Source organism: Coenobita brevimanus, chromosome 97 (assembly GCF_032717465.1).
Source record: "Coenobita brevimanus isolate Jiangsu-jjx chromosome 97, ASM3271746v2, whole genome shotgun sequence".
Classification (NCBI taxonomy): domain Eukaryota; kingdom Metazoa; phylum Arthropoda; class Malacostraca; order Decapoda; family Coenobitidae; genus Coenobita; species Coenobita brevimanus.
Window position 1 is genome coordinate 28223918 of NC_137050.1, and position 26105 is coordinate 28250022.

Sequence of the window (26105 nt, forward strand, 5' to 3'; positions counted from 1 at the left end):
GTGGTATCAGAGGTAGACTGCGAGATAATGCTGATTTTATGTGTACGGCGTGCCAGGGTGAGCAGGTGGAGATGGTCAGACGTGAAAGGATTGAACTTGCAGGTGAATCTCTTGAGCATGTGGAAGAGTTTTGTTGTTTGGGAGACATGTTGTGTGCTGGAGGTGGGGCTGGAGCTAGCTCTGTGGCTAGGGTGAGAAGTGGTTGGAAGAAGTTCAGGGAGCTCTTGCCTCTCCTGACATTGAGAGGGCTCTCCCTACGTGCTAAGGGGTCTTTGTTTGCAGCATGTGTTAGGAGTGTAATGCTGTATGGCAGTGAGACCTGGGCAGTGAGGGAGGAAGATATTCGCCGGCTCAGACGTACAGAAATGACAATGATTAGGTGGATGTGCAGTGCGTTCCTGCGTCCAAGGCATGGAGGGGCTGGGTTTACAATGGAAGAGTTGAGAGGTAGGATGGGACTGGAGTGTATTGGTGTTGTGATGAGGTGAGGTAGATTGAGGTGGTTTGGACATGTGGAGAGGATGGGGGATGATAATTGGGTGAGGAAGGTGAGAAGTGTTAATATTGGGGGTGGGGTTATGAGGGGTAGACCGAGAAAGACATGGGACGAGGTCATTAAGTGTGACCTTAGGGTTAAGGGACTGAACAGGGAGGCTGCAGTGGATCGTGCAGCGTGGAGAGCCGCCATTAGGTGACCAAGGCCGACACATGCAAGCATGTTGGAGCCTTTAAAAACGAAACGAAAACGAAACGAGCTAGGTCTTTTGCCACTTATTCCCATTTCTAGGATATGGCTTTTTTTTTTCTTCTTTTTCCATTAAACTCCATTTTCTAAGTCTGGCTCCAACTGTACAACTTCAAATCATTTATGCAAAATAGAAGTCTGTCAAGGCGTCCTGATGATCTGAAAGGGAAATATCTACTAACATTGGCCAACCACTAATCAGCTGATCGAGATATAAACAATCATCGAATGTGATCTTGATCTTGGACAGAATCGACAATTTTAATTGGAAAATATTTTAATCTTTATCACCATGTAGGTTTGCACACCTAATTATTTGAAATTCAGTCAAAGTTTATTGCATAATTAAATTATTTATAGAAAATCAGAATTCAGAGTGAAAATTTCTTAAAGTTAGCAGAAGTGTTCTGCCTCTAGCCTAACAACTCACCTTGATGTACTTTTGTTTTGGATAAATATCGATTTACAATGCAGATACATTTTTTTTTTTTTGTACTCCAAATAAATATATATGCAAAATAGAAGTCTGTCAAGGTGTGCTGACGATCTGAAGGGGAAATATCTGCAAACATTGGCCAGCCACTAATCAGTTGGCCGTGATATAAACACTGACAATCTGTTGGAGAAATATCTGCTAACATTCGTGCATTTTAGCTCTGAAACCTAATTTTTAAATTAAGTTATATTAAGTAAAATGTTTTAAGTAGATATCAGATAATTAGGTGTTTATGAGCCACTGTGGCAAAAAAATTAAAATATTTTCCAGTGAAAAGTGCCGATTTGGTATTTAGTCACACCGAGTTGGGTGAGTAGGAATCACTGAGCTCTGTAATATGGAGAGGCTTTCTCATGGCTAACACAGTGTAACTGATGTAGCCGCTGCCAGGACAGCGCTGGTGTAGCGGCAGCAATGTTACACTTTGCCTGATGCCCACGGTTTTTGAACTGAGGTGTTTGTTGGGTTTTTGAAAGCAGCTGATGATTCCGTAATATATAGTGCAGTGGTCAGCTGTGCAGCTTCTGGATGCAAAAATGGATACAGGAATTCATCAGAGAGAGTTGGCATTACATTTTACAAGTAAGAAATATATCTTGTTGCTAATTCTATAAGATTATTGCCCCCTGGGGTGGGGCAACAAGATTCTTCCCTGGTATCCCTGCATGAATGAGGCCACTAAAATGGACCCATTTATCTCCAGTCTTTCTCTCCATGTCCTCTTCTCTTCTGTTCACACTCTCTTGTAGATATTTCCATGTTTCTTCCAGCCTTTATCAATCGAGACATTCTGTTTCATGACATGGATAGTGCCATTAAGGGTATGTTCTGCACTGCAGCAACCTACGGCATTTTTTTTATACTCATTGGCTTAATGTACCCGATATAATTTGTTAAACTAGGCAGAAAAAAAATCATAATCCATATATGTTTTTGTATTATAAGCAAAAAGTGTCTTCCACTGCTTAGTGGAAATGAAGTATTTGAATTTGAATTTGTCGGTGTTTCAACATGGCTGCCAAAATCACATGCCTGCAGCGGAAATAACCTCTTCATATTATAGAGCTCAGTGGTAGGAATGGATCCCATTGACTTTGTCCATAAGAAAATATATATATTTTTTTTAACTGTGAATATAATTGTGTCCAAGCCTTCCATAAACTTTACCGTGGTATGTAATGAACTATTTATAATGGCATTTGAGAAAGGTAAGAGGCAAATGGGATATTGCCACGAGTTAGGAGCTGGTGGCATGAAGCAGGTTGGTGGCCAAGATGTGTTTCATATATGAAAATAATTTCTTGTGTGTGTTACAAATGGCCTTTATCGAGTCAAAACCTTGCTAAAATTATACTGTGTTGTGCAGCAAACTGCTTATAGTTTCACATGAGAGAATAATGGCCGGACTTTTGTTGAGAATCCCGGACTTGTACAGGCATTTGTCTGGCATTTGATATTATTGTCTGGCCTCAACCCGTGTCCAGGAAATCCGAAATCTGGAAAACAAGGGTCTGCCAAATCGAGGGTAGAGTGTACTGAATGTAGCCTGTTATTCATTACCTCATCCTCGTCCTTTTTAAAATATCACGTCTCTATCTGTCAGTCCCACTTTGCTATCCCTTTCTTTCATTTTACGATTTACAAATAGAACACTTTGGTTCCTTCTGAATTTTAGTCACTATATCCTCATACTTTATTTCTTCTCTTCATACCGTTAAATACATGTACAGTAATCCCTCCACTATCCGATGTAATAGAGCCAAAGGCATGTCTGGAAAGTGGTCCAGTCCGGAAAGTGGCCCCTGCCAGCTGGACTGGTACTTAAGAACCCTAAGCCAGCCTAACTTTGAAAGCCACCTAAACAAATCCCTACTGGACATGCATAGCACCTATTTAAACCTATTTAAGACCCTATTCACACCAATAATGGACATAAAGCATGAAATAAATGAAAAGGAACCAGAGAATGAGGAATTAGAAGTGATTATGGAAAATATTTAGGAGCGTACAGGGTACTTACAGCACGTCTGTGGCCGCCTTCTGTGTGGCAGTTGTGAAAATGCTCTTGAAGCACGTACAGTAATCCAGTATTGTGCTGCACTTAATTCTTTGCACTGTGAGTTATAATTGTTTAACACTGCACATTCTATTCTTAATTGCACCACGCCAGTTTCAGTCACCAGTTTGCACTCCACAGTTAATCCTTTGCACTCTGAGTTTTAACTTCTTAACACTGCACAACGCTGTAAATTCCCATATGGTCTATTGGTGAGGTATTGCCGTTTATTCACTGTTTATTCACAAAAACGAGCACGTGTGGCATCCATTGCGATAAGAATCTACTCTCGATAGCAGTTAGGTGGTAACTGGTGCTGAGGGGGGAGCAGGGTTGCCAGATCAGAACTCCGCCACATTACCAAACTCCTCAGTTTTCATTACCAAATTTAACTTTTCATCACCAAATTCGTAAAGCAAGCATTTATTCTTCACTAATCATACATATACAAGTGGAAATAATCACTCTCCTTATAAGCAACAGTATGTTGATTATTTTCATGCTATGTAGGCTAGCAGATTAATCAGAGAGAGCTGACAATCTACCATCTCCATCCTGTGTATCCTTATACATGTGAAAAATCCGTTTGGTAATGTATTATTCTGAACGAATTTTTCATTACCAAATTGGCCCACATTTGGTAATGAAAAATAATAAATGGCAACCCTGGGGGGGAGGAAGGAAAGGGGGAAGCGGCTGTGTGTAAACACAGCTGGCCTGTTCGGTGCCGCACGGCAATTTCAAATTACGGGTGGGAAGAAATTCAGATTTTGGGGGGATTTTTTTCTTTTTTTGGCCATTTTTGGGCTCCGAAGGTCCTGGTCCACAATGTCCGGAAAGTGGGCGTCCAGATAGTACAGGAATTACTGTAATCATTTCATGCCTGCTTCTATTCATTCCATGCTCTCTCACTGTGTCTTCTTTGTAACATATTCCTTCCTGTATTACTTTTTTCTGGTGCCTTCCTGCATCCATAATTAAGCACTTTTATAGCAAATTTTGGGACATATCTGTTGATGCCTTCTTCATATATATTCATCATACAATAATCTTATCCAGACTTGCAGTATCTGGACCTGTTCATTACCCGGATACAGGACCTTGGCTCTTATAAACCATTATCTGAATTTACTTGCTATTATCCGGACGTAAAAGTCACCGAGAACTTTGGCCGGACAGCCGACACATTCAAACAGTCAGTATCATGGCCACTGGGCTTGAGCCGTGAGTGGGAAATAGGCAGCAACCCACAACCAGAGCTAAAATGTCTGACCGTCCCTGTACTGAATGGTCAAGTCTCACGCTGGTCCGATCACTCCCAATGAACCTCCAGCACCCTAGTAATATGATTGTAACCCACAAGCGATGTCAAAACATCCGTACACATCCCCACCGAATGTCCAGAGTTGCGCGGCCATCCGCCTAAGTCTTTACTAACTGCCACCACACATCGAACACAGACCACAGACCACAAGAACATGTTCAGTGACAGCAGCCATCTTCCTCTCTACTGAACATCCAAAGTTGCCCAGTCACCTGGAGTTTTGTTTCCAAATGGCCACCACGCATCTAACAGACCACAAGCCACGAGTAAACATACGGTAAAAGCGCCCATCCACCTCCTAACAGAAGGGTGAAAATCTTGTCCACAGCCTTGCTTCTCCCCACCTTCTGTCCCTCCTCCCTACCCTCCCACCTCCTCCCTCAGTCCCTCCCTTCCTTTGTGCTGATAGCACTGACTCGTGAGTTTTTTACTTTTTGTGTGATTTATTTGAGTACTATTGGTCATATCAGAATTTTGAAGTGACCACAGGAAAGCTCATGAAATTCTACATCTTGACATGGGCTTAACTCCTGGAAGGTGCTGGCAAAGTTTTGCACTAGGATGGTGAAAGTTATATGAAGGTAAGTTTTACTCTTGAACACTATCTATTCTCACTTCATTTCTGTACTTTTACTCATCAGTTTTCTGTGGTTTTATTAGCTTATATTATAAACACCAGCGAAGGTGATAGTATACCATTTATACCAATTTAACCAATTTCCTGTGGCAAATTTAACCGTAGAATTTTTTTGTGGCCCAGGAGCAGTTATCACTGGTGTCAGATAATTGATTATCCAACCGTCCTGAGGTTTTTTGTGGATGCATGTTGTTTAGGCAATGTTTCCTTGGTATTTAGCATTAATTGTTCATTATTTGGACATGCCTTTGGCTTTATTATGTTGGATAATTGAGGGATTACTGAAATTCCATATTTCTCATGGATATTATTCGAGGTGGGGGGCGCTCGCCATCCACTCACTTGATGTAGTGCTGCTTTTGGGTGGCCACTTTTTCCTCTTTTCCTTCCTTCTTTCCTTCCGTCCTTCCTCTTATGTCCTTCTTTCCTTTTGTCTTTACTCTTCCTTCTGTTTATGGGTGACTCTACACTGAGTGACAAGCCAAATGGTTTCCTGTACACCAGGAAACCATTTACTATGCTGGGTGGTAACCATATAACCATACTATGGCGCCTGGTGTTTTAATGGGTAATTAAGGTGCTCCAACTGGATTGAGCTGGTGGAGGTTTATATCCTAGGGGTGGTTGGGGTTTATTGCTCATGTAATGCCACTCAGAGTTGAGTGAGGTTGGCCACTATCATCTTAAATGTCAGGACCAGCATGCCTATCCCTGGGCTTCTAGTCTCTTCTTGGGGCAGCACAGGACTAGATGATGTATGTATGTCATTCTGCTTCAATCTGCATTGCCAAAATAATGTCTTAGGGAGTCAGAACCTGCTTTTCCATAGTTTGATTTATCCTGTTTTTAAGTTTCTTCTCTCACTCCCATATCTCCCATCATTCATTCATCATTCATTCATCATCCAATCCTACATTGCCCCATGAGGAGTGTAGGAGCCTGGGGCTAGACAAGTTGGTCCCGACATTTAAGATGAGAGTGACCAGCCTCACTCGTCCCTAAGTGGCATTACATGAGCAATAAACCTCAACTACCCCTTGGATATAAACCTTCACCAGCTCAATCCATAATTACCCACTGTACCACCAGGTGCCAAAATTTGATTAAATGGTTACCAACCAGCATAGTAAATGGTTCCCTGGTGCAGAGGAAACCATTTGGCTTGTCACTCAGTGTATAGTCATCTACAGGCAGAAGGAAAAGGAAAGGATGAAGGAAAGAAAGACAGAAGAGGGAGTATAAAGTCACCCATAGGCAGAAGGACAAGGAAAGAATGACAGAAAGAAAGACAGAAGTGGATGGAAGGAAAGATGGATGGAGGAGAGGAAAGGGCAGACACCCAAGAGCAGCACTATATCGAGTCAGTGGATGGTGAGTGCCCCTACCTATCATCAACATCTTTACTTTATTTCAGTGACCAGACAGTCACCTTTCCCAAGAGGATGCTGATGGTGTTGATATATTAAGCACATCATTGGGATCTTTTTATAAATTATCAAGTCCAACATTGATTTTTCATCTCTTATAATTCTTGTATTTTCCATTACATGTTGAGTTAGCATATTTTCTACCATCATATCCATTACTTTGTATCCCCAAGATTCTTCACTTGTCCCTGCATCCAATCCTTTCCACTTTACCTCCTTGCAATTAAAATCTTCAGTCAACACCAGTCATTTGTTTCTTCTGCCAACTTTGCTAACACATCTAGGGACTCTTATCAGATGTTCATATTCCTCTTTTTTCCATATTCTTGTTTGAAGAGGCATATGCATTGTAACTGTATCCAGTTTCTATCCTGATCTTCTTTTTCCACTCCTATCACCTCTGTGCTATGCTGTTTCCAAGATCTCTCCACCAAATTTTTTTTTTTTTTTTTTTCCTATCCCTCCCCAATATGTTATCTTCAGTATCAGTCACTCTTAGAGTTTGGTTTTGGTTAGTCATAGAATGCCCAGTTTCTTCACTTTTATATAATCACAAAATTCCATGTTCTTGGCTACCAATCGATCCACGTTACTATACTGTACGTAGTCTTGAAGTTGCATACCTTATCTGCCTTCTCCATTGCTTCTCTTGCTTTTTCTTTTCCGCTCACCTCCTTTACCCCTCTTATTTCCTTGCTTTTATATACAGTACCACCTCTTGATATCGATCACTGTCCAAAAAAAACTCTCTCTCTCTCTCTCTCTCTCTCTCTCTCTCTCTCTCTCTCTCATCTCTTCCTACAGTGACTTTAACTTTTCCCATTTGTGTTGTTTGTATGCTTTGATTCAGTGTCATTTGGGGTATTTACGGATTATATTCCTGTTGGTATTGGATATGTAATGTCATATGATGACAAAATGTGAGAAATTAAGGATGATGATATCTACAGATGTAACTGTAATGAAATTAGAATGGTGAGACGAATGTGTAATGTTACCCTTAGATTGCATAGTAGGTTCTGAATTAAGAGACATACTGGGTATGGATATTGAGTATATTAGTGAGGTGTTATTTACAGGAAGGCTGTGTTACTTAAAACATGAGAGAATGTTTGACAGTAATTGAGTAGTGTTGCACAAATTTTAATATGGAAGGGGAATCCCCTGTGAGCAAGCATAAGATAGTGTGTAATGAGGTCCTGAGAAAGAACTGCAGACGAAGGGTATAGCACACAGATGCTATGGAATATCATGCCAGTTAGAGAGTGGTCATTAGGTAAACAAGGCTGACTTATACTGTACGGTCATAAGAAAAAGTATCGTTACCCTCAGGACTGCTCGATGCTAAACGAACGTTAGCTGGGCTATGTGGGCGGGTCCTTGCTGTTCGCCCCTCCCCTATCTAGTGTTGCCATATCACAATCACATTACAAAAGTTGGAATAATGAGCAAGAATGAGCCACCTGGTGGGGAAATATATAGGATGTGTTTGCGTTACCCTGAGCGCCCCGCCGGGGAATGAAACTCGGCAGGTTTATTATTTTCCTACCGTTCAATACTTATTATCTATAGAATACAACAAATAAATTATTTTGAATGGTATTAAATCTATAGGCATCGACTGTGTGTGTGTGTGTTTAATAATAGTCTAGCAGGGGTTCACGAGTTCATTTGTTTGCTTTAGATGGGTGGTTAAATGCTTCAGATGGATGCTTCAGACGTCTAGAGGCTGTTTTCGAAGCAGGGGGTGGGTATACAAAATATTAAAGAAATGAGGCTGAACATGTATTATTATTTTCCTTCTACTCAACATTTATTATACGTAGAAAGCAATACATATCATTATTATACTGAAATTTACTTAGTTGGCTTGAATCGGCTGAAGTTCTATCATACGTCTGGCATGGGTGCACGTACTCATTGCCCATCTGCATGTGTGTTGCCGACTTCAGACCACTCAGTTATATTTTTATTTAATGACCGGTGCTGGATAATAAAACGTATTGTCTCTATGCACAGAGGCCAAACGATCTAATTAGCTTTTATTACCTCTAGCACAAATTCTAATATCTGTGTCTCACATATCCGACATGGACGGGTTTGAGGTACAAACTTTCCTGTCCCGTCATTCCACAACACTTCTTCGTTGTCATAGTGCATAGCTCTGAAGGGTAACAATAGTTTTTCTTATGACTGTACATATGCAGAATGTTTGTAATGCATCATTGGTCAGTCATCACTCATTTGTAAGTCAGGGATGTGCACTAGTTATCACAACTTTTTCCTTACAGGTGTTATATACTGGACTTTAGGGAAGGTTGCAAATCATCTTTATAGATAACTTTGGAATTGTAAAATCCATTTTTTTCCAGCATGCTATGGACCTAATAACAACGAAAAATATTTTAAAAGTCAACAAAAGGCAGCTTGTGACAGGGATCTAATATCTGTATGTATGTATGTATTAAGCCATCAGTTGTGGATATGGAAGTTATTTAATAACTAACCAGTATTGCAAGTGCATGTACATTTGTTTATGTACCAAAAGCTTGCAAAATCAGGATAGAAAAATTTATTTAACACTATCTTTATAAGAACCCTGAGAGAGTTCAGTTCATAGCCATATATTCATTTACCATATACAGTATTGCATTCCATCTTTATTTTCTAACTTTTATTTTTGCTTTCAGTTTTATACATATTTCCTTGTTTATCCTCATAGTGTCTTACCATTTTTGTTCTTTTCTCATATTGTTCCTTATATCTCTCCCCTTGCGTTGTTTAGTCCCTCGCTTGCCTGACTCTAGTATTCCACTCCCTCTTCACACTCCCATCCAAATTCATTTCATCATCTGTCCACTTTAATTTTTATGCCTATGCCAACATTTAAAAATTGCTCTCATTACATTTACTGATTCTCCCAGCCTTGTTTTTAACGTGCCGCGTCTCTTTGACGTATGGGTACGTCACAATGTTTTGTCATGCTGAGTCCCGTTGATGTACCCATACATTTTGCAATTGCAAGGTCTGTCATTTGCACATTTTTCAAATTTCACTTGTGATTTTTGGTACGTATATGTGGGACACCTTCCTCTACCCGCCGCCAGGCAGGGACACTGCCTTACCCCATGTGACTTTCCCCCCCACCCCCCCACCCCGGCTGCCATTATCTCGGCAACTCACCTGTTACTAGTGACCTGGCCAGTAAAGACGTGTCGCGGCATGGTATGAAATTCAAGGCGAGAGTGATTCCCCAATCGATGATGATGTGGAGGACAAAGATTACATGGCACCTGAGGAAGAAATGAGCAGAAGTGATGAGGAGGTAACGTTGCCAAGGAAGGTGCGATATGTTGATGTGTTCAGTGAGTGAAACAATGTTTATATCGCCTATATTGGTGTGTGAAAACCAATATATTCTTGTACAACATATAAGTTTGTACCAAATGAACAACTATCTACCTATTCTGAATGGTTTGCAATAGTTACCGCTACCATAGAAAACTCTACACCCGCAGCATGGCTTCAGAGAACACAGTACCAGGTGTTTAAAGGTTCACCTGTTTAGACCACTTCTAAGCTCAGTTGAGCACTTTTTTGGGCATTTTCCAATGTTTCTCATAAAAAGCGGAGGTATTAGCCAAAAAAAAAAAGAATAAAAAATCGGTCGGGACGCGGCGGGTTAATCTCCTCTCATACCTTTACTGATTCTTCCTAGCCATATTTTTAATCTCCTCTCATACATTTACTGATTCTCCCCTAGCCATATTTTTAATCTCCTCTCATATATTCACCGATTCTCCCCTAGCCATGTTTTTAATCAACTTTCCCATTTTGTTATCCCTCTTCTGTTTTCTCTTTGTCATCTGCAGTGATAGACTTTTCATCCTCCTATCTGCTTTTATTTTCATGCTCATTGCCCACATTTAAATATTTCTCCCATTACTTTTACTAGTTATTCCTTTCTCAAACCTTTATTCTTTCCCATTGTATTATCACTTTCCCATTTTCTCTCTGTCATTGGCAGTGTGATCTCATTTTCTTAGTTTGCAATGGTCTAAAATTCTTTGTACAGTCAGAGACAGAAGTTTTGCCTCTTACTCCGCTGTACTGTATTTGCTTCTTGTTTAAAGCATGCCAGTTACATTCCTTGCTGTTGAATCATATCAGAGAACCATCTTTGGATAGAGAAGAATACCAAGCTTATGTCAGCACAGGAATTTAAGGCAGTAGGGGAAAGCGAGAGGTAGAAGAGGAAAAATATTGGCAAATTGTGTTCTCTGGCTTTACATTCCATTCTTTTGTTGTGTGTCACTCATTTTTACCTGGTCCTTACTTACTTCATCCCACATCACAGGGCATCAAAAGCAGAAAAAACATTCCCAGAGTTACCAGCCATCACCAGGTGCCATTCCTATGATATCCAGTGCAGGTACACCTACCGCTGCACTCGCTGCTCATATAGGTAAGTCAGTTAAAGAGCTAAAGTGGAACCATCTCTTGTATATTTAACCCCTTCAGTCAGATTCTGGTTATTATTATTATTATTATTATTTATTATTATTATGAACATCATTTTTATTTTATTTTTTATTTTTAAGTCTTAGGAACAAAACAGTTTTATTCATCTTCAGGAAAACCTGTTGCAGAATTTAACAAGGGCTGTATCCAATCCTTTCAATTTCAGATAATCTCTCCTAAACTGGAGAAAATCTTGTTTTACAAGATTTTCTCCAGCATGAATAAACTAAATACAGCATGAATAAACTAAATACATCATTGTAATAGAAGGGTTAACAATAGATACAGTGCCATTTGACCTGAGAGGATAGTATAGTACTGTGTATTGTAAATTATATTCCTGATGTTATTCCTCTGGTTCGTGGAGAAAGAATGCTTACCAAATACAATACTTTCTGTATGTCATAAAAAGCAATTTAAACAAGTAAGAGCAGAGTACTGGAAACTTTCATTCCTTGTACTGATGTTGGAATGTGGCAGCTACACTGAACAATTCAGTTATGTTTCCAGCAGCCTCATAACTCCTGTGACACAATAGGGGAGAGATCAACTGGAACCTCTGTCTTCTCTGATTCTTGTCTCAAAATTGAGATCTTGACCATATTATTAAAAATGAGAGCATGAAGATGTAAGCAAGCCCCTAATTTTTTTTTCTTCATCATTTACGGTATGTAGTACTATTAGTAGCAGTAGTATGGCAGTAGTGATAGTAGTAGTGGTTAGTAGTACAGTAGTAGTTGATTGTTGTAGTAGTAGTAGTAGTAGTAATAGTAGTGGTAGTAATAATAGTAGTAGTAGTAGTAGTAGTAGTAATAGTAGTGGTAGTAGTATGGTAGTAATGGTACTGGTAGTATAGTCTATTCAATCTCATGAGAGAAGAGACGAGCAATAAGCTTTTAAAAGCTGGTAGCTGATTGTTTGAGTGCATTCATTATCAGCGACGCATTTTTAATTGTTTTTAGTAAAAGGGTTGCAATAAACTTCTGATGATAAGATTACCCAGTTGAAATACAGTATTATGTATAGTTATATATATAGATTAATTTAAAAATGGGACCTTATAACATTTATCAGATGGTCTGGATGTGTGAAATTTTGAATTTTCGGGACACATTAAAACACGTCCAGGTAAAGTTTTATGAGTACAGTAATACCTCGATATACGATACCCTTAGATGCAATACCCCGGCTTAACGATGGGGGTAGAAATACAGTAATCCCTCTAATATCCGGACGCCCAATAACCGAACATCCCCACTAACCGAACCTTATCGTCCTGGGATCAAACATTCCCAAAATGGTCCGAAAATCCAAAAAAATTGGAAAAAAAAATCGATTTTTTGCCGTCCGTAATTTGAACTTGCCGCGCGCGCCGCGTGAGAGCATTGTTTTGGTTCGTCATTCCTCCGACGTCCGATAGAGCGCCGCTGCATCCTCCCCACTTCCCGCCTGTCTCTCACCGCGACAAGACCTACGCTCTTCGTCATGGCTGCCCACGTGCTCGCTTTTGTGGTGGTGCCGTACTTGCTGCAAGGCCTCCTGCTGCTCTCTGCCCTACTCTTAGTGTGTGTGATGATGGCCCCGCCTCCTGAGAAAAGGAAGAGAGTGGTGTTGACTCTGGAGAAGAAACGGGAGATATTGGAGAAGGTTGATGCGGGTTGGTCTTCCTCTCGCATTCTCCGCGAGTTCAACCTGGCCCGGTCGACTTTGTTTGATATCAAGCGTTCCCGAGACAAGCTCATGCAGTACACGGCTGACTTCTCGTCGAGAAGCAAACGCAACGTGGAGAGGAAGGTTATGTTTACTCCCAAGTATGCAGAGATCGACCGCTCCACGTTGATTTGGTATCGACAGCAACGTGCAGCTGGTGTGATGGTACGTGGAACGGAGCTGAAGGCTGCTGCTGAGAAGTTTGCAAGGCTTCACAACGCCCTAGACTTCAAGGCATCCGAGGGTTGGCTCTTCGCGTTCAAGTTGCGACATGGCCTTACTAACCGTAAAGCACATGGCGAAGCATTGGACGCTAACGAGGATGGAGTGGACGAGTTTCGGCACAAGGTGAAAGGCTTGATCGACAGGGAGGGCCTCACTCTCGATCAAGTCTATAACGCTGACGAAACTGGCCTATTCTATCGCTCGGTGCCAACGAACACTCTCGCCGATGAGACGGAGAAGCGTGTACCTGGCCGCAAGCTTTCTAAGGAACGGATATCTGCTTTGTGTTGTGCCAATGCTAACGGCATGCACCGGCTTAAGCCCGTTATTGTTGGCCGTGCAAAGCAGCCTCGGTGCCTTCGTGGGGTGATGGATGTCCTTCCTGTCGTATGGTACCATTCTTTGAAAGCATGGTTCACAGCTGTGATTTTCAAAGACTGGTTTCACCATCACTTCGTCAAGGAGGTCATACATTACCAGACGAAGACACTGGGAATTCCTCGCGACCAGGTAAAGGCTCTCCTTCTCCTCGACAATGCACCTGCCCACCCGTGCGACAAGGACTTGGTTGCTGAGAATGGCCGTATTAGGTGCATGTTTCTGCCACCTAATACGACTGCTCTCATTCAACCAATGGACCAAGGAGTGATCGTGGCAACAAAGCGCCTGTACCGTCGGAAGTTCCTGGACGAGGTGATGGTGGTTCTCGAGGACGAGGACGAGCGCAGGGAAGGACGTGACACTCGAGGCAAGCGGACTTTGGAAAACCTTCGCCGCTACAACATCAAGTCTGCGCTGTACAACTGGGCTAGTGCATGGAAGGAAGTCCCTGTGAAAACTCTTGAAAATGGTTGGTCTCGTCTGCTTCTCGGAACAGATGTGGAGTACGATTTCCTAGGGTTTGACGTGGATGACTTCCATGCACGGCTACGTACGCACGGCGACGATGTTGATGTGGACGATGTTCGTGAGTGGTTGGACGACGACGAGGGCGATCCTGGGTATCAGACGTTGTCTGATATCGAGATCGCGTCTTCGGTTGCTGGTGTCAGTCCCGAACTTGAAGATTCCGACGACGAAGGCGATGATGATGCAGACTCCGCCCAGCAGGACACTACTCCAGCCATCCCCAAGCTGAGCGCACTCCGGGAACATCTAGAGTTCGTCCTAGACTACCTGGAACACCCGGACTGCGACAGGGAGATGGGGCCCTTGGGACTCGTGGAGGAAGTGCGTGCTTTCCGGCAGCGCATCATCAATCGCCAGAATCGTCGGTCCTTGCGTCAGTCGACGATTGACAGTTTTTTCAGGCCCGTGACCCCCGCTGTGCCAAGCCCTGGTTCCACTCCGTTGCCTCCCCAAGACAGGCCCTCATGCTCCGAGCCACAGCCCAGCACATCAGCTACAGTGGAGTCACCGCTCGACGTGAGTTTGCGGCTGTCTTCAGAGTCTTCTGTAGTCGGTACGCCATCACCACTACCCACCGATGCACCCCTTGGACGCCTGCCAGTGATACTCTCGGGCTCTGACAGTGAATAAACAGCAAGAACTTCTCCACTAGACCACACGGGAATTTTGAGTGTTGTGCAGTGAAAAAAACGGTGTGTTGTGTTAAGGTTTTCAAGTTGGGAGAAAAGACTAAGTAGAAAAGAAATTTAACGTAACTAACCTTCTTTGTTTTGGCTTTGGAAACTTAAAAAACTTGGGAAAAGTTAATGTGCAACACTTAAATTTAATGGAACATTATTTGGACTAAAGTGAACACTGTGAAAAGAACGGACTTCTGTGTGTTAGTGACTAAGTTCAGTGCAAGACTTCAGGAAGAGTGTAGTGCAAGTGCTTCAGGAAATCGTTCTTACTGTCAGAGTCCGAGAGGAGGCGGTTATTCATCGAGGTGGCCAGGGACTTGCTGTAAGTAGCCAAAATGTTTCATGTTGTACTATTTTCCATACTATATTTACCAGAATGTTTCATATTGTATTTTTTCCCATACTATACTTACCAGAAAGTGTCATACTGTACTTCTTTCCATACTAAACTTACCTCATGCATGTGCAGTAGGAATGTGTTTTTCAGAGTTCGGTTAGGTTCGGTTAGGTTAGGTTCGGTTAGAGTCCATAAGTACCAGAATGTTTATTAATGTATGAACATACTTCTAAACCCACATTTTATGTGTCTATTGCATTTATTTCAGTCATTTATGTGCCTTATTGGTGTGATTTGGGTGTTAAATAGGTGCTATGCATGTCCGGAGGGAGTTGTATAGGTGTTTCTCTGTGTTAGGGTCCGTAAGTACAAGTCCATAAGCTGGGGCCCAATATCCGGACAAAACCAATATCCGAACCTACCGATGGCTCTATTGATCCGGATATTGGAGTGATTACTGTACCACCATACCCCGCCTAACGATGGCCAAACCCCGATTTAACAATGGGTTTTGATTTTTTTTATCGATTTTGATGATATTTTAATCAAAATTGTGTGTTTAGGTTGATTTATAAACTGTTCTTAGACTTAGAGTAATGTGTTTCAGCCATAGGTGGAGTGAATATTGTCATTTTGAGGTACAGTTTACAAAGCTTGATTTTTTCCAGACTTATATATGACGATTTTCAGATTTTATTTGTTGGTTTTAGTGAGTTATTTACAGATGTTAGGCTTAAGTTAGCTTCCTTGACAGCTGTTAGGCCATTTAGATTGGCTTTAAACTTGTTTTTAGGCTCATTTTGGTGGGTTTTGGGGTTGGTTTTTGGGGGAAACCCAAGGCTGGTAAACGCTCCACATTGCTTTACATGTTAAAAGTACTCCAATATATGATACCCCGCCTAACGATGGGGTTTTACCTAACCAATTACAGTACATCGTTAAACTGGGGTATGCCTGTACAGTAAAACCTTGACATAAAGAACCCTCTTTTAATGAATTTCAGTTTTGATGACCACCTTGAGCTGGCCAAACATTATGTTCATTTAACGACCGAATTTTCATTCGATAAAAGAATGGATGCACGGGAAATGCCGACCAGGGTGTCATTCCTATACACACACACACACACACACACACACACACCAGTATTGCAGTCAAGACTAGGCACCTTGAGACCAAGACCATGACCAAGACCAGGCCTTCCGAGACCAAGACCAAGACCAGATCCTCCAAGACCAAGACCAGATCCTCTGAGACCAAGACCAAGACCAGACCCTCCGAGACCAAGACCAAGACCAAGAATTTCTGTGTCTGCTAAATGAATGAAAAGTAGCTGCAGCCTGCAGGTTCTGGATTGCTGGTCAGTTTTCATGGGCATCTTGGCCCCTCAAGTGAGTGCTAGTACCCCAATCACTCAGCTGCAGATTATGTATCGTGCGATACTCAACACCTTTAAACGAATTTAAGTTGATTATCACACGTGAGTTGAATGAGGTCAAGGAGTTTCTGGGAAGACAGTTATTAAGAAGAATGAAAGAGAGAAGAGGGCAATGGGGATAATTCCCAGGGCCAAAACTCAAGAGTATGGAGGGATCAGGGCCCACACCAGGACTGTGACAATTTTACTTCAATTTCTGGCCCGTGTCAAACATTTTCCAGGCACCTCAGGGCATGGTCATAGCTCTCTACAGCCCTGCACACCAACGTTACGACTTTTGAAAATTTTTTACGTTTTTAAACTTTTGAAAGTACGGTTTTGAAGTTATAACGTGTGTTGTTGCATACTTTGTCAGTGCCATTGTACTCATGGATAGCTGTATCTTCGTCATGCGAAAGCTGGTTTTCGGAAGACTAATTTTCGCACTTCTCTGTAAGCTTTATCCGTGCCCAAACATTCCTTACACAACATATTCATCTTTCGTTTCTCTTGAACAATCGAGGGGGACTACTTATTTTTCAGGATAATTACATAAGAGACCAAAGGAGTTTCGGGATACAGAGGTGAAAGTGCTCCAAATACTTCTTACGGTCATACCCATTATTTGTTTAACCCCTTAACCGTGGGACGTCACTTTCGTGACGCTTGGGAGCAAGGGATCATACCGCGGGGCGACACTTTTGTAATTCTGTGTTGTTTTGAATTCGCCCGGGCTTTCAAGTGGTGGCTTGTATCATCTATCAGTACTGCTAATGTCCAACACTAGTCAGCACTCCCAGTCTCATCTGTACTCCCATCCATTGTTGACAACTTAGCCATTTCTCCCCGTTCTTGACTCCCCTCCCTACCTCCCCTCCTTTATCCTATCCTCTCGCCTGCCCGGCCATGCTATGCTAAGTAAATCTTCCCTGGAAGTTTTCACTTATTTCATCCCTTGAAATAAGCCCTATGCCCTATTCTTATACCAAATAATATATACAAGAAAGAAATAAGGTAAGTGAGAGTGCCATACACTTAGAATTGGCTAATTATCACCTGACAACACCTCACATGTACTCGTTAGCTAATTTTCGGTTTATTTCCCCTTAAAATATGCCGTATAATCTATTTTCGTAATAAAAATATTTATAAGAAAGGAAGGGAGAAGCCTAAGTGGTATTTACATTCACCTGGAACTACCTAATTATTGCAGGCCACCACACTGTATTCTACGCTAAGTAAATCTTCCCTGGAATTTTCCACTGATTTCATCCATTGAAATAAGCGCTATGTCTTATTCTTATACCAAATAATTTATACAAAAAAGAAATAAGGTAAGTGATAGTGCCATACACCTGGAATTGGCTAATTATCACCTGACAACAAATCACGTTAACTCATTTGCTAATTTTCGCTGTTTATTTCCCCTTGAAATAAGCCGTATAATTTATTTTCGTAATAAATATACTGTACATATAAGGAGGGAAGGGAGAAGCCTAAGTGTTATTTACATTCACCTGGAACTACCTAATTTATTATGTGTTGTCTTGGTTTCCTTCCAATCATTTCATTGTTATATATTAGCAGGTCTCACAGGGCTGAAGTTGGTAGTATTGCAGTCACCCTAGCCAGGCAGCAGGAGGCCACTACTATCAGTTCACTGTCGTCTTTGAAGGTGGGAGTATGTCTGATTAGCTCCCGCTAACTTCCACTGCTTTCTAGCCCCATGCAAAGGGCCCTGTGACCTTTACCCCCTACTAAACCTCGTGTGGAAAGAGGTAAAGGGCTGACAATTGATAGAGAGTGACTACGATCTTTTTATTGAGTAAAACAGTGCAAGTGGAATTGTAAATAATGTGTAAATAATGTGTAAACAGCAACTGAAAGCAATGAATGTAATTATACATGAACAGCGGAAAATAGTTTTATAAGTTACTTCAAGTGACAGTGCATAACACAGTGTAAATAAAATAGAAATGTAAATAATGTAAATAAAATAGAGAACGTAAATAGAAACGTAAATGAGTAGTATTATAAGAATACGAGTATATATACTAGGAGTAATGAAAGTGAAAGTTTCACTCTAGCATGTATGAATACTATGAGTTATGAGAGTGAAGGTGAAAGTGACATTCACTCTCAATGCTAGTATACAGGACGAGAAAGTGAATGCTACGTATTTTACTGAAAGAAATTGAATCCCTACAGTGACAATAAACTACTGTACTATTACAGAAGGAAACTTATGGATAAAGACTGTAGATATATATGTGTCATATAGTAACAAAAATATAAACTGTGAGTGTTTTTATGAATAATAGACAACACTAGCGGCGAATGATCGGAAGTGGGATGGTCATAAGATCTCGTAATTTTCATTGCTTTCACAGTGTTTTTTTTTTTGGAGTATGGATTCCAAACTATTTGAGATTCATAGAATAGTGTTTCTAGTGATAATATCAGGCCGTGTTAATCATATTACGAGTTGTTGGGAAGTGTAAAGTGGAGACTTCGTTACCCAGCTTCAGAGGTCTTCACAAGTCCTACGGTACTCAACGAAGGCTCAACAAACACCCAAGGAGAAAGCTGAAGGTATGTGCCATAAGTATATGTGATTTTAATTTTCTAAGACTAATAACTGATTTTTGGCAAATATTTTTAGAGAGTCTGGCGGAGCGCGAATATGCCCGCGGGAGCCGCAAGTCAAAGCAAAACAAGCCCGCAGTTTAAGGGTTAAGAGAACAGTTTTCATTAACTTTCCTTCTTGAAAGGGGCCCTCATTCAAGTCTGCTCACAGCCCTTCTTGTTACTACAGATGATTTATCGGCCCCCAGGTGGTCCCCCCCACGTTAATAGGGCTAGAAACGCCACTGGGCTACACGGCCATGGCCCCCCCCCTCGTAGGTGAATAAGTTGTATGAAATACGAGGGTGGCTGTGAAACACTAGAAGATATTCTGATTTCTTCTAAAAAGGCCACAGAAGTCACTGCAGGCCTCCCTGATAGCCATTAGGAAGCTCTGAAGGGTCATAACTCGAAAGTTTGGAAGCCACTGATGTCTGACTTGGCCCCCATTGCTCCAAAATCCTGGCTACGCCCCTGTAAGGGAGGAAATATATTTACAAGATTTAATATATGTGAACACTTGAACATCTAGGTAAAATATTTCTGCTTTCATTGCTTCATTGGCATGAAGAAACAAACATAGGAAAATGGAAATTTTTGTGGTTACATTTTCTGAGAGAACTAGTTAAACCTGTGGTGTACATGCATGAAGGGTGCGGGGATTGCATACACTATACACATGTATGAAGTACACGGAGATGAACAGAGCTACAAACATGCGTGCGTGTAAACAGAGATTATAATTGCAAGAATGGCCACGTCATGCATGCTCTCTCAACTCGCACGCACTCTATAGGTGCTCGCAGGGCTCAGCTCATGCATCATCACCGTAGCACTAGCCAGGCGTGCTGTGAATCGAGTCAGCCTTGAATTTTTTCCATGTATGATCATAAATTCCGACCCTCCCCACACCGCAATGCACTTTGTTATGCTGGTCTCGACCTGGTCTCGAACCAAAACTCCGCGACCAGAAGCTTCGCGACCAAGATCAAGACCAAGACCACATCAAACTGGTCTCGAGACCTACAACACAATTTACACCGCTCGCTGGTGCAGTGGTAACGCTCTCGCCCGCCAACTGGTGGACGGGAGTTCGCGCCTCGCTCAGGTTGTGAAAAGTTTCACTGACGAAGTGGGTGGTTACTGTCCCCCTTGAGCAAGGGGACGGGTGTGTGCATGTGTGAAGGTCACAGCCTTGCCATTAGATCGGACTATATGAGCTCTCAGCTCCCCTCCGGGAGGGTAAAAGCTGACGATCACAACCATCAAGTGATCCTGACCGACCCGGTGAATTACACACACACACACACACACACACACACACACACTCCTCCACATCCCGCAGAATGCGGCATCAGTCTCTGGGTGACCAGCATCGTGAAAGGAGTCATAAATTGAGCTTTTATTGAGAAAAAGAGCCATTTAGACCTAGCTGTGTGTTATTGTGTATGACTACATCTGAACAATGCTCTATATTTAACAGTCTTTGTTCAGTAAAAGCTATGATGCTTGGGAAATTACAAACAGCATGGTGTTTGACTTTAACAGACTATTAGCCTTAACATCAAGGGTTTGGTACAATTAGTTTGTTATATTGAGGGTGTACTGTATTGTTGGTGGTAGGGGGGGGGGTGCTCACCATCCACTTACTCGATGTAGTGCTGCTTTGGGTGTCTGCCCTTTCCTCTTGCCCTTCCTTCCTTTTCTCTTTTTTTTCCCTTCATTCTTTCCACTTCCTTCTGCCTACAGGTGACTTTCGCCCCCTCTTCTATATTTCTTTCCCTCATTCTTTCCTCTTCCTTCTGCCTGTGGGTGGCTCTACACTGAGTGACAAGCCAGTGGTTTCCTGTACACCAGGAAACCATTTACGATGCTGGGTGGTAACCATATAATCAACTTATGGCACCTGGTGGATTAATGGGTAATTAAGGTGCTCCAATCAGATTGAGCCTGTGTAGGTTTATATCCACGGGGTGGTTGGGGTTTATTGCTCACGTAATGCCACTCAGGGATGAGTGAGGCTGGCCAGTCTCATTTTAAATGTCAGGACCAACTTGCCTAACCAAGGGCTCTTCTGCTCCTCATGGGGCAACATAGGATTGGATGATGGATGTACTGAATTGGTCGGTGGGAATGGTGGTACTGTAGGTGGGGACACCCATCATCCAACCACTCAGTGTAGTGTTGCCTTATGGTCTCTACACTGAGTGACAAGCCAAATGATTTCCTGTACCCAGGAAACCATTTACTACACTGGGTCTCTACACTAAGTGACAAGCCAAATGATTTCCTGTACCCAGGAAACCATTTACTACACTGGGTGGTAACCATATAACCATGGTTTTTGGCTGGGTTAAGTGTCCCCCAGGTTCCCCTATATAAAACACTAAGTCATAGCAGATGTTTCGGAGAGCCACGGAGGGCCCAGTATCTGCCCAGGGCCCCAACGAAATGGGCAAATTCGCATGGTTGTGTGTAACATGAGGAGAGCAAGAGGGTGTAAGTAGGGAATATGTTCAAGAGTGCAAGATGTGCCGTGATGGCATTGTGTGAAACAAAGATGAGGGGGTGTGAAGGGGACGAGTGGGAGGGTGTAAAATTTGCAAGGTCAAGCATGAATGGGTGAAGAAGTAGCAAGGAAGGAGTTCCTTTGTTGATGAATGATGTGTGGCAGAGTGGAATGAAAGACTACAAATGTATCAGCTTGAGATGTATGTATGTCATGTTCAAGTTTGAGGTGAAAGTGGCAGTAATTGTAGCTTATGCACCGTTTGATGACAGGAATGAGACAGAGAAAGACAGGTTTTGGGATGAGTTGGATGAAGTAGCAGGAGTACTGCCCAGGAGTTATAAAATGTTTGTAATGGGTGACATGAATGGGAGAGTAGGCACTGGCCCTGTGAATGATATAATGGGTAATTATGGAGTACCAGGAGAGAATGATAATGGGAAGCAATTGAAGGACATGTGTCAGGGAAGGAGGTTGTGCATTTGTAATTTTTATTCCAAACACAAAGATGCACATAGATATAAACAAATGCTCATGGGCCCTTCAGGCCCCTCGCACTTGCTCCTGCAGAGGGCATTCGCGTTTCTGTGCTGTTCTAGTCTAACGTTCTCACTTGGATTTTTTGCAGCAAAACAATTGATCGTGTTATTTGCAGCTTCGGGAATGGAACCCAAATTGTCCGAACGCAAGTCGGAAATACTTTAGTCGTACCTGTGGGCAAAAAATTCTACGGAGATCCTATGCCGGGCGCTAGGAGCGGCGTTATTGTGGTCAAAATGTGATCGCTCATTAAATATAGTAAAAGTTTTTCAATTGTGATGGGACTAAGTTTTTCACATCAGCGAATTTTTTGCGATTTCTGTGCCAATTTTGGTGTGATTTGAATGTGTAGTTTCGGCTGCCCAAAATACACACACACACACACAACTGCTGCTATAGTATATTGGATGGTATAGAGGGAATGGATATTGTGTCAAAAGGAGCCTGATTGATTACATGCTTGTCGAGAAATCGATGCTGGAAAGTGTTGTTGATACAAGGGCAGTGAGAGGATGATGTGGAGTTTTATCAGATTATATGACTGTGGTACGTAAGATCAAGCTGAGAGGAGTGACTGAAAGTTGAGAAGCTGAGGATCAAAGAAATGGCAGATGAATACATGGCCAAAGTAGGGGAGGAGTTAGAACAGTTTTTTTTTTTTTAATAAAAAAGAAAAAAAATCTTTTTTTTTAATTTATTCAATTTATTTTATTTTATTTTTTATTTTTTTTTATTTTTCTGTCAATTATGTAGCTAATATTTCAAAAGCAGTATACTGAATACTGTTAACCCTTCCACATTGTTTCTATGGAACGTACATACTGTATATTGTTTGTAAAGCATTGGGGCTGTTATCAGCCGTTAGGCCTAGGGCAGGAGTCGTGTTTGTTATACCGGGGTTTGCTACTCTGCTTCACCCTGCCCCAAATGATGACAGTATTTTACCTATATAGTGAAGCAAATGTTTATATATTGTGAAAGATATAGTGCCTGGATTAGTGAAATAATTTCCCTACTTTAGCAGGCATTATGCACACACACACACACACACACACACACACACACACACACACACACACACACACACACACACACACACACACTACATAACTCCTCATCTTCAAACCCCTGAAGGTCCTGCCAGCAGTTCAAGACCTCTGGAGGAAGTGAGTTATCCATATTTTGTTGATTTGTATATTGACCTATTTCTGTATTTCTATATTTATATAAATACCGGTAAGTATTGTTTTTTACATATACACATATGAGATGGAAATAAGTACAGCTTCAGTTGCAGTAGCTAGCAAAAAGATAAGTGATCATGTCAAGTTTCTGGGAGCAGTATAAAAAAACTTATGAAATTTTACATGCATACTTTGAATAAAACAAAATAAACCTAGTGAGCTTAATATGTTGGTGTGGGTGAGCCAAGAAAGATTGACAGCATGCTAGAAGGTATATTGTTCTTTATCATCCAGGTACTTGGAATGTATTAGTTGCATCAGTGTTTTGAAAACATTATGAGAAAGCATATAAATTCTACATCTGTAAATGACATTAAAAAAAAAAAGAAAAAAAAAAAAGAAAGAAAAAAAAAAACGTTTTTGGGAGCATAATTTTTAGGTACAGGCGGGGGAAGAGAGTGTTTTATCTCGCTTGTGGGAAAATATGCAGTGCGCTAGGAGTATTCTACCTTTGTCGTCCATTTATATGAAAAATATTGGACGTATTGATTTCCTGAAGATACCATGAGAAAGTCCGTGAAATTCTACGCAAGCTGATGAAATAGAAACATAACATCTGCGAGAAAACTTCTTCGCTAGAGCGCCATGAACAAAAAGTCAGTTCCCTGTAGGTAATTACTTTTAGTTTTTAGCAATTTTCTCAAAAACTAAAAATCATATAAAAAAGCCACAAAATTTATTAGAAAGCTGATGAAATTTTCTTTCTATACATGTAATAACAATTAGAGGTATGATGGAAAACATTCGAGCTATGATGTTGGGAAGTGAGATTGACGTTCCCAAATGTTTATTCACACCAGCCTAATTTACTTCTATTCACACTTTTCTGTATTCTTTTTTTGCTCATTGGCTAGAACAAACATCGGCTAATAAGATGATGTAGTTTTTATGGCAATATATATGTGTTTTAATGGCAAAAATGAGGCAAGAATACATGTTTTCATAGGCAGACGGGGGATCTGGTGGAGAGGGGGGTGGAATAAAATCGTGAGCCAGAAAACTAACCAAAACGTACCATGCGTGAAAGGGTTAAATTCATGTCCTGTCTATCCACTGATGGATGAGGCTGAAATCCACTGCCCAGAATCCAGATACATACCTGTTCAAGTCCTGTCTGTACATTACTGGTTAAGGCTGAGTTGCCAGTGGTAATCAAGACAGTATAATCCAAAGCTGATTGTATTACCACACAGAAAAATCTTAAGCTGATATTATTATGATATGGCCTTAAGTGACCAAGCATAGCCTACCTAGTCTTATGGCTTTGGTTTTTGATTTATAGCCCGTTATTTCAGATACACAAATAATTTCAATACGTAGTTACACAAATGCAAAAATATTTTTCCTGTCATACAATGTAGCAATTTCTAATGGCACCATTCTCCAAAATCTGCTGACTTATTAAGTATCTGAATAAATGAATGCCAACATTAAGTTATACACAACTTTTATAAGTCTTCAGATTTTATTTTTGTTAACTTTTAAATAAAAATAAATAAATAAAAGCAAAAAAATCAATCATTTAATCACATGATTAAGTCAGTTTGATTTAATCAGTGCCAACCCTGAGTTAGAAGCAGTGAATTGAAATGAAATTGATCTGGACACCTTGTAGAATGCATATAGGGATTGCCTAGTTAGGAATGCTAAAATGGTGTGTGGTGTGGCAAGAGTAACAACAAAGAAGAAAGGTATAGCACAGTGGGATTAAGAGGTTATGAGGGCAGTAGAGGAAGAAGTGGTTAGAGTGGATACAGGGCAGGGGTTCAGTTGAAATAAGAATATACTGAGAACAAGAAGCCCATAAAGAGATTAGCGAAGAGGAAAAAGGAGGAGGTAAGTGATGATCTTTGGAGAAAAATGAATGCATATTACTCCCAAAAATAGGAAGTTATTCTGGAAAGAGGTATGGAAATATAAAAGTGACAATGGAAAGAAATGTGAAAGTGTGAAGGATGCAAGTGGTAGATTGTTAACCCATGAGGATGAAGTAAGGACCAGATGGAAAGAATATTTCTAAAGCCTGATGAATGGGAATGGAGAGAGCAAAATAACTGTTAACATGATTGGTTTTAGGGATGTACAGAGAAGGAATGCAGTGCCAGGAAGCGTGACTCTTTCAGAGATGAAGAATGCTGTGAAGCGGCTGAAAAATGGGAAAGCAGCTGGGGATCATTAGATGTTTGCAGGAGATGAGTAAGTGTAGTGGAGGGAGTAGAATGAAGTGTTTGTTTGAGATATGTAAGAAGGCATGGATGAGTGAAACTGTGCCAGTAGACTGGAAAAAGGCAGTGATTGTACCCCTGTACAAAAATAAAGGTGAGCGAAGTGAGTGCAAGAATTATCGTGGCATAAGCCTATTGAGTGTTGTGGGGAGGGTATATATATGGAAGAATTATGATAGAGAAAGTAAGAAAGTTATCAAAAGTCCTAGTGAGTGGAGAACAGGCTGGCTATAGGAGTGGCAGAGGATATGTGGATCAAATATTTTCAGTGAGACAGATAGTGGAGAAGGCTTGTGAGAAGGACTATAAGGTATGTATGGCATTTGTGGGTCAGGAGAAAGCATACAACAAAGTTGATAGAGATGGATTGTGGAAGGTTTTGCACATGTATGGTGTGGGTGGTAAGCTGCTAGGTACCGACAAGAGTTTTTATGATGGTAGTGAAGCATGTGTAAGGGAAAATGGGCATCTAAGTGAA

The 26105-nt window shown here is 41.3% G+C and overlaps 1 protein-coding gene across 1 annotated transcript in view; it reads left to right on the top strand.

The window, feature by feature from the left end:
- The window catches only part of LOC145413636 (uncharacterized), a 64951-nt gene that overhangs the window by 29228 nt on the left and 9618 nt on the right, over positions 1 to 26105 (top strand). Inside the window, exon 5 of the mRNA XM_080283297.1 lies at positions 11043 to 11150. Within this exon, the coding sequence (XP_080139423.1) occupies positions 11043 to 11150 (108 nt within the window). The remainder of the gene's footprint in view (positions 1 to 11042; positions 11151 to 26105) is intronic.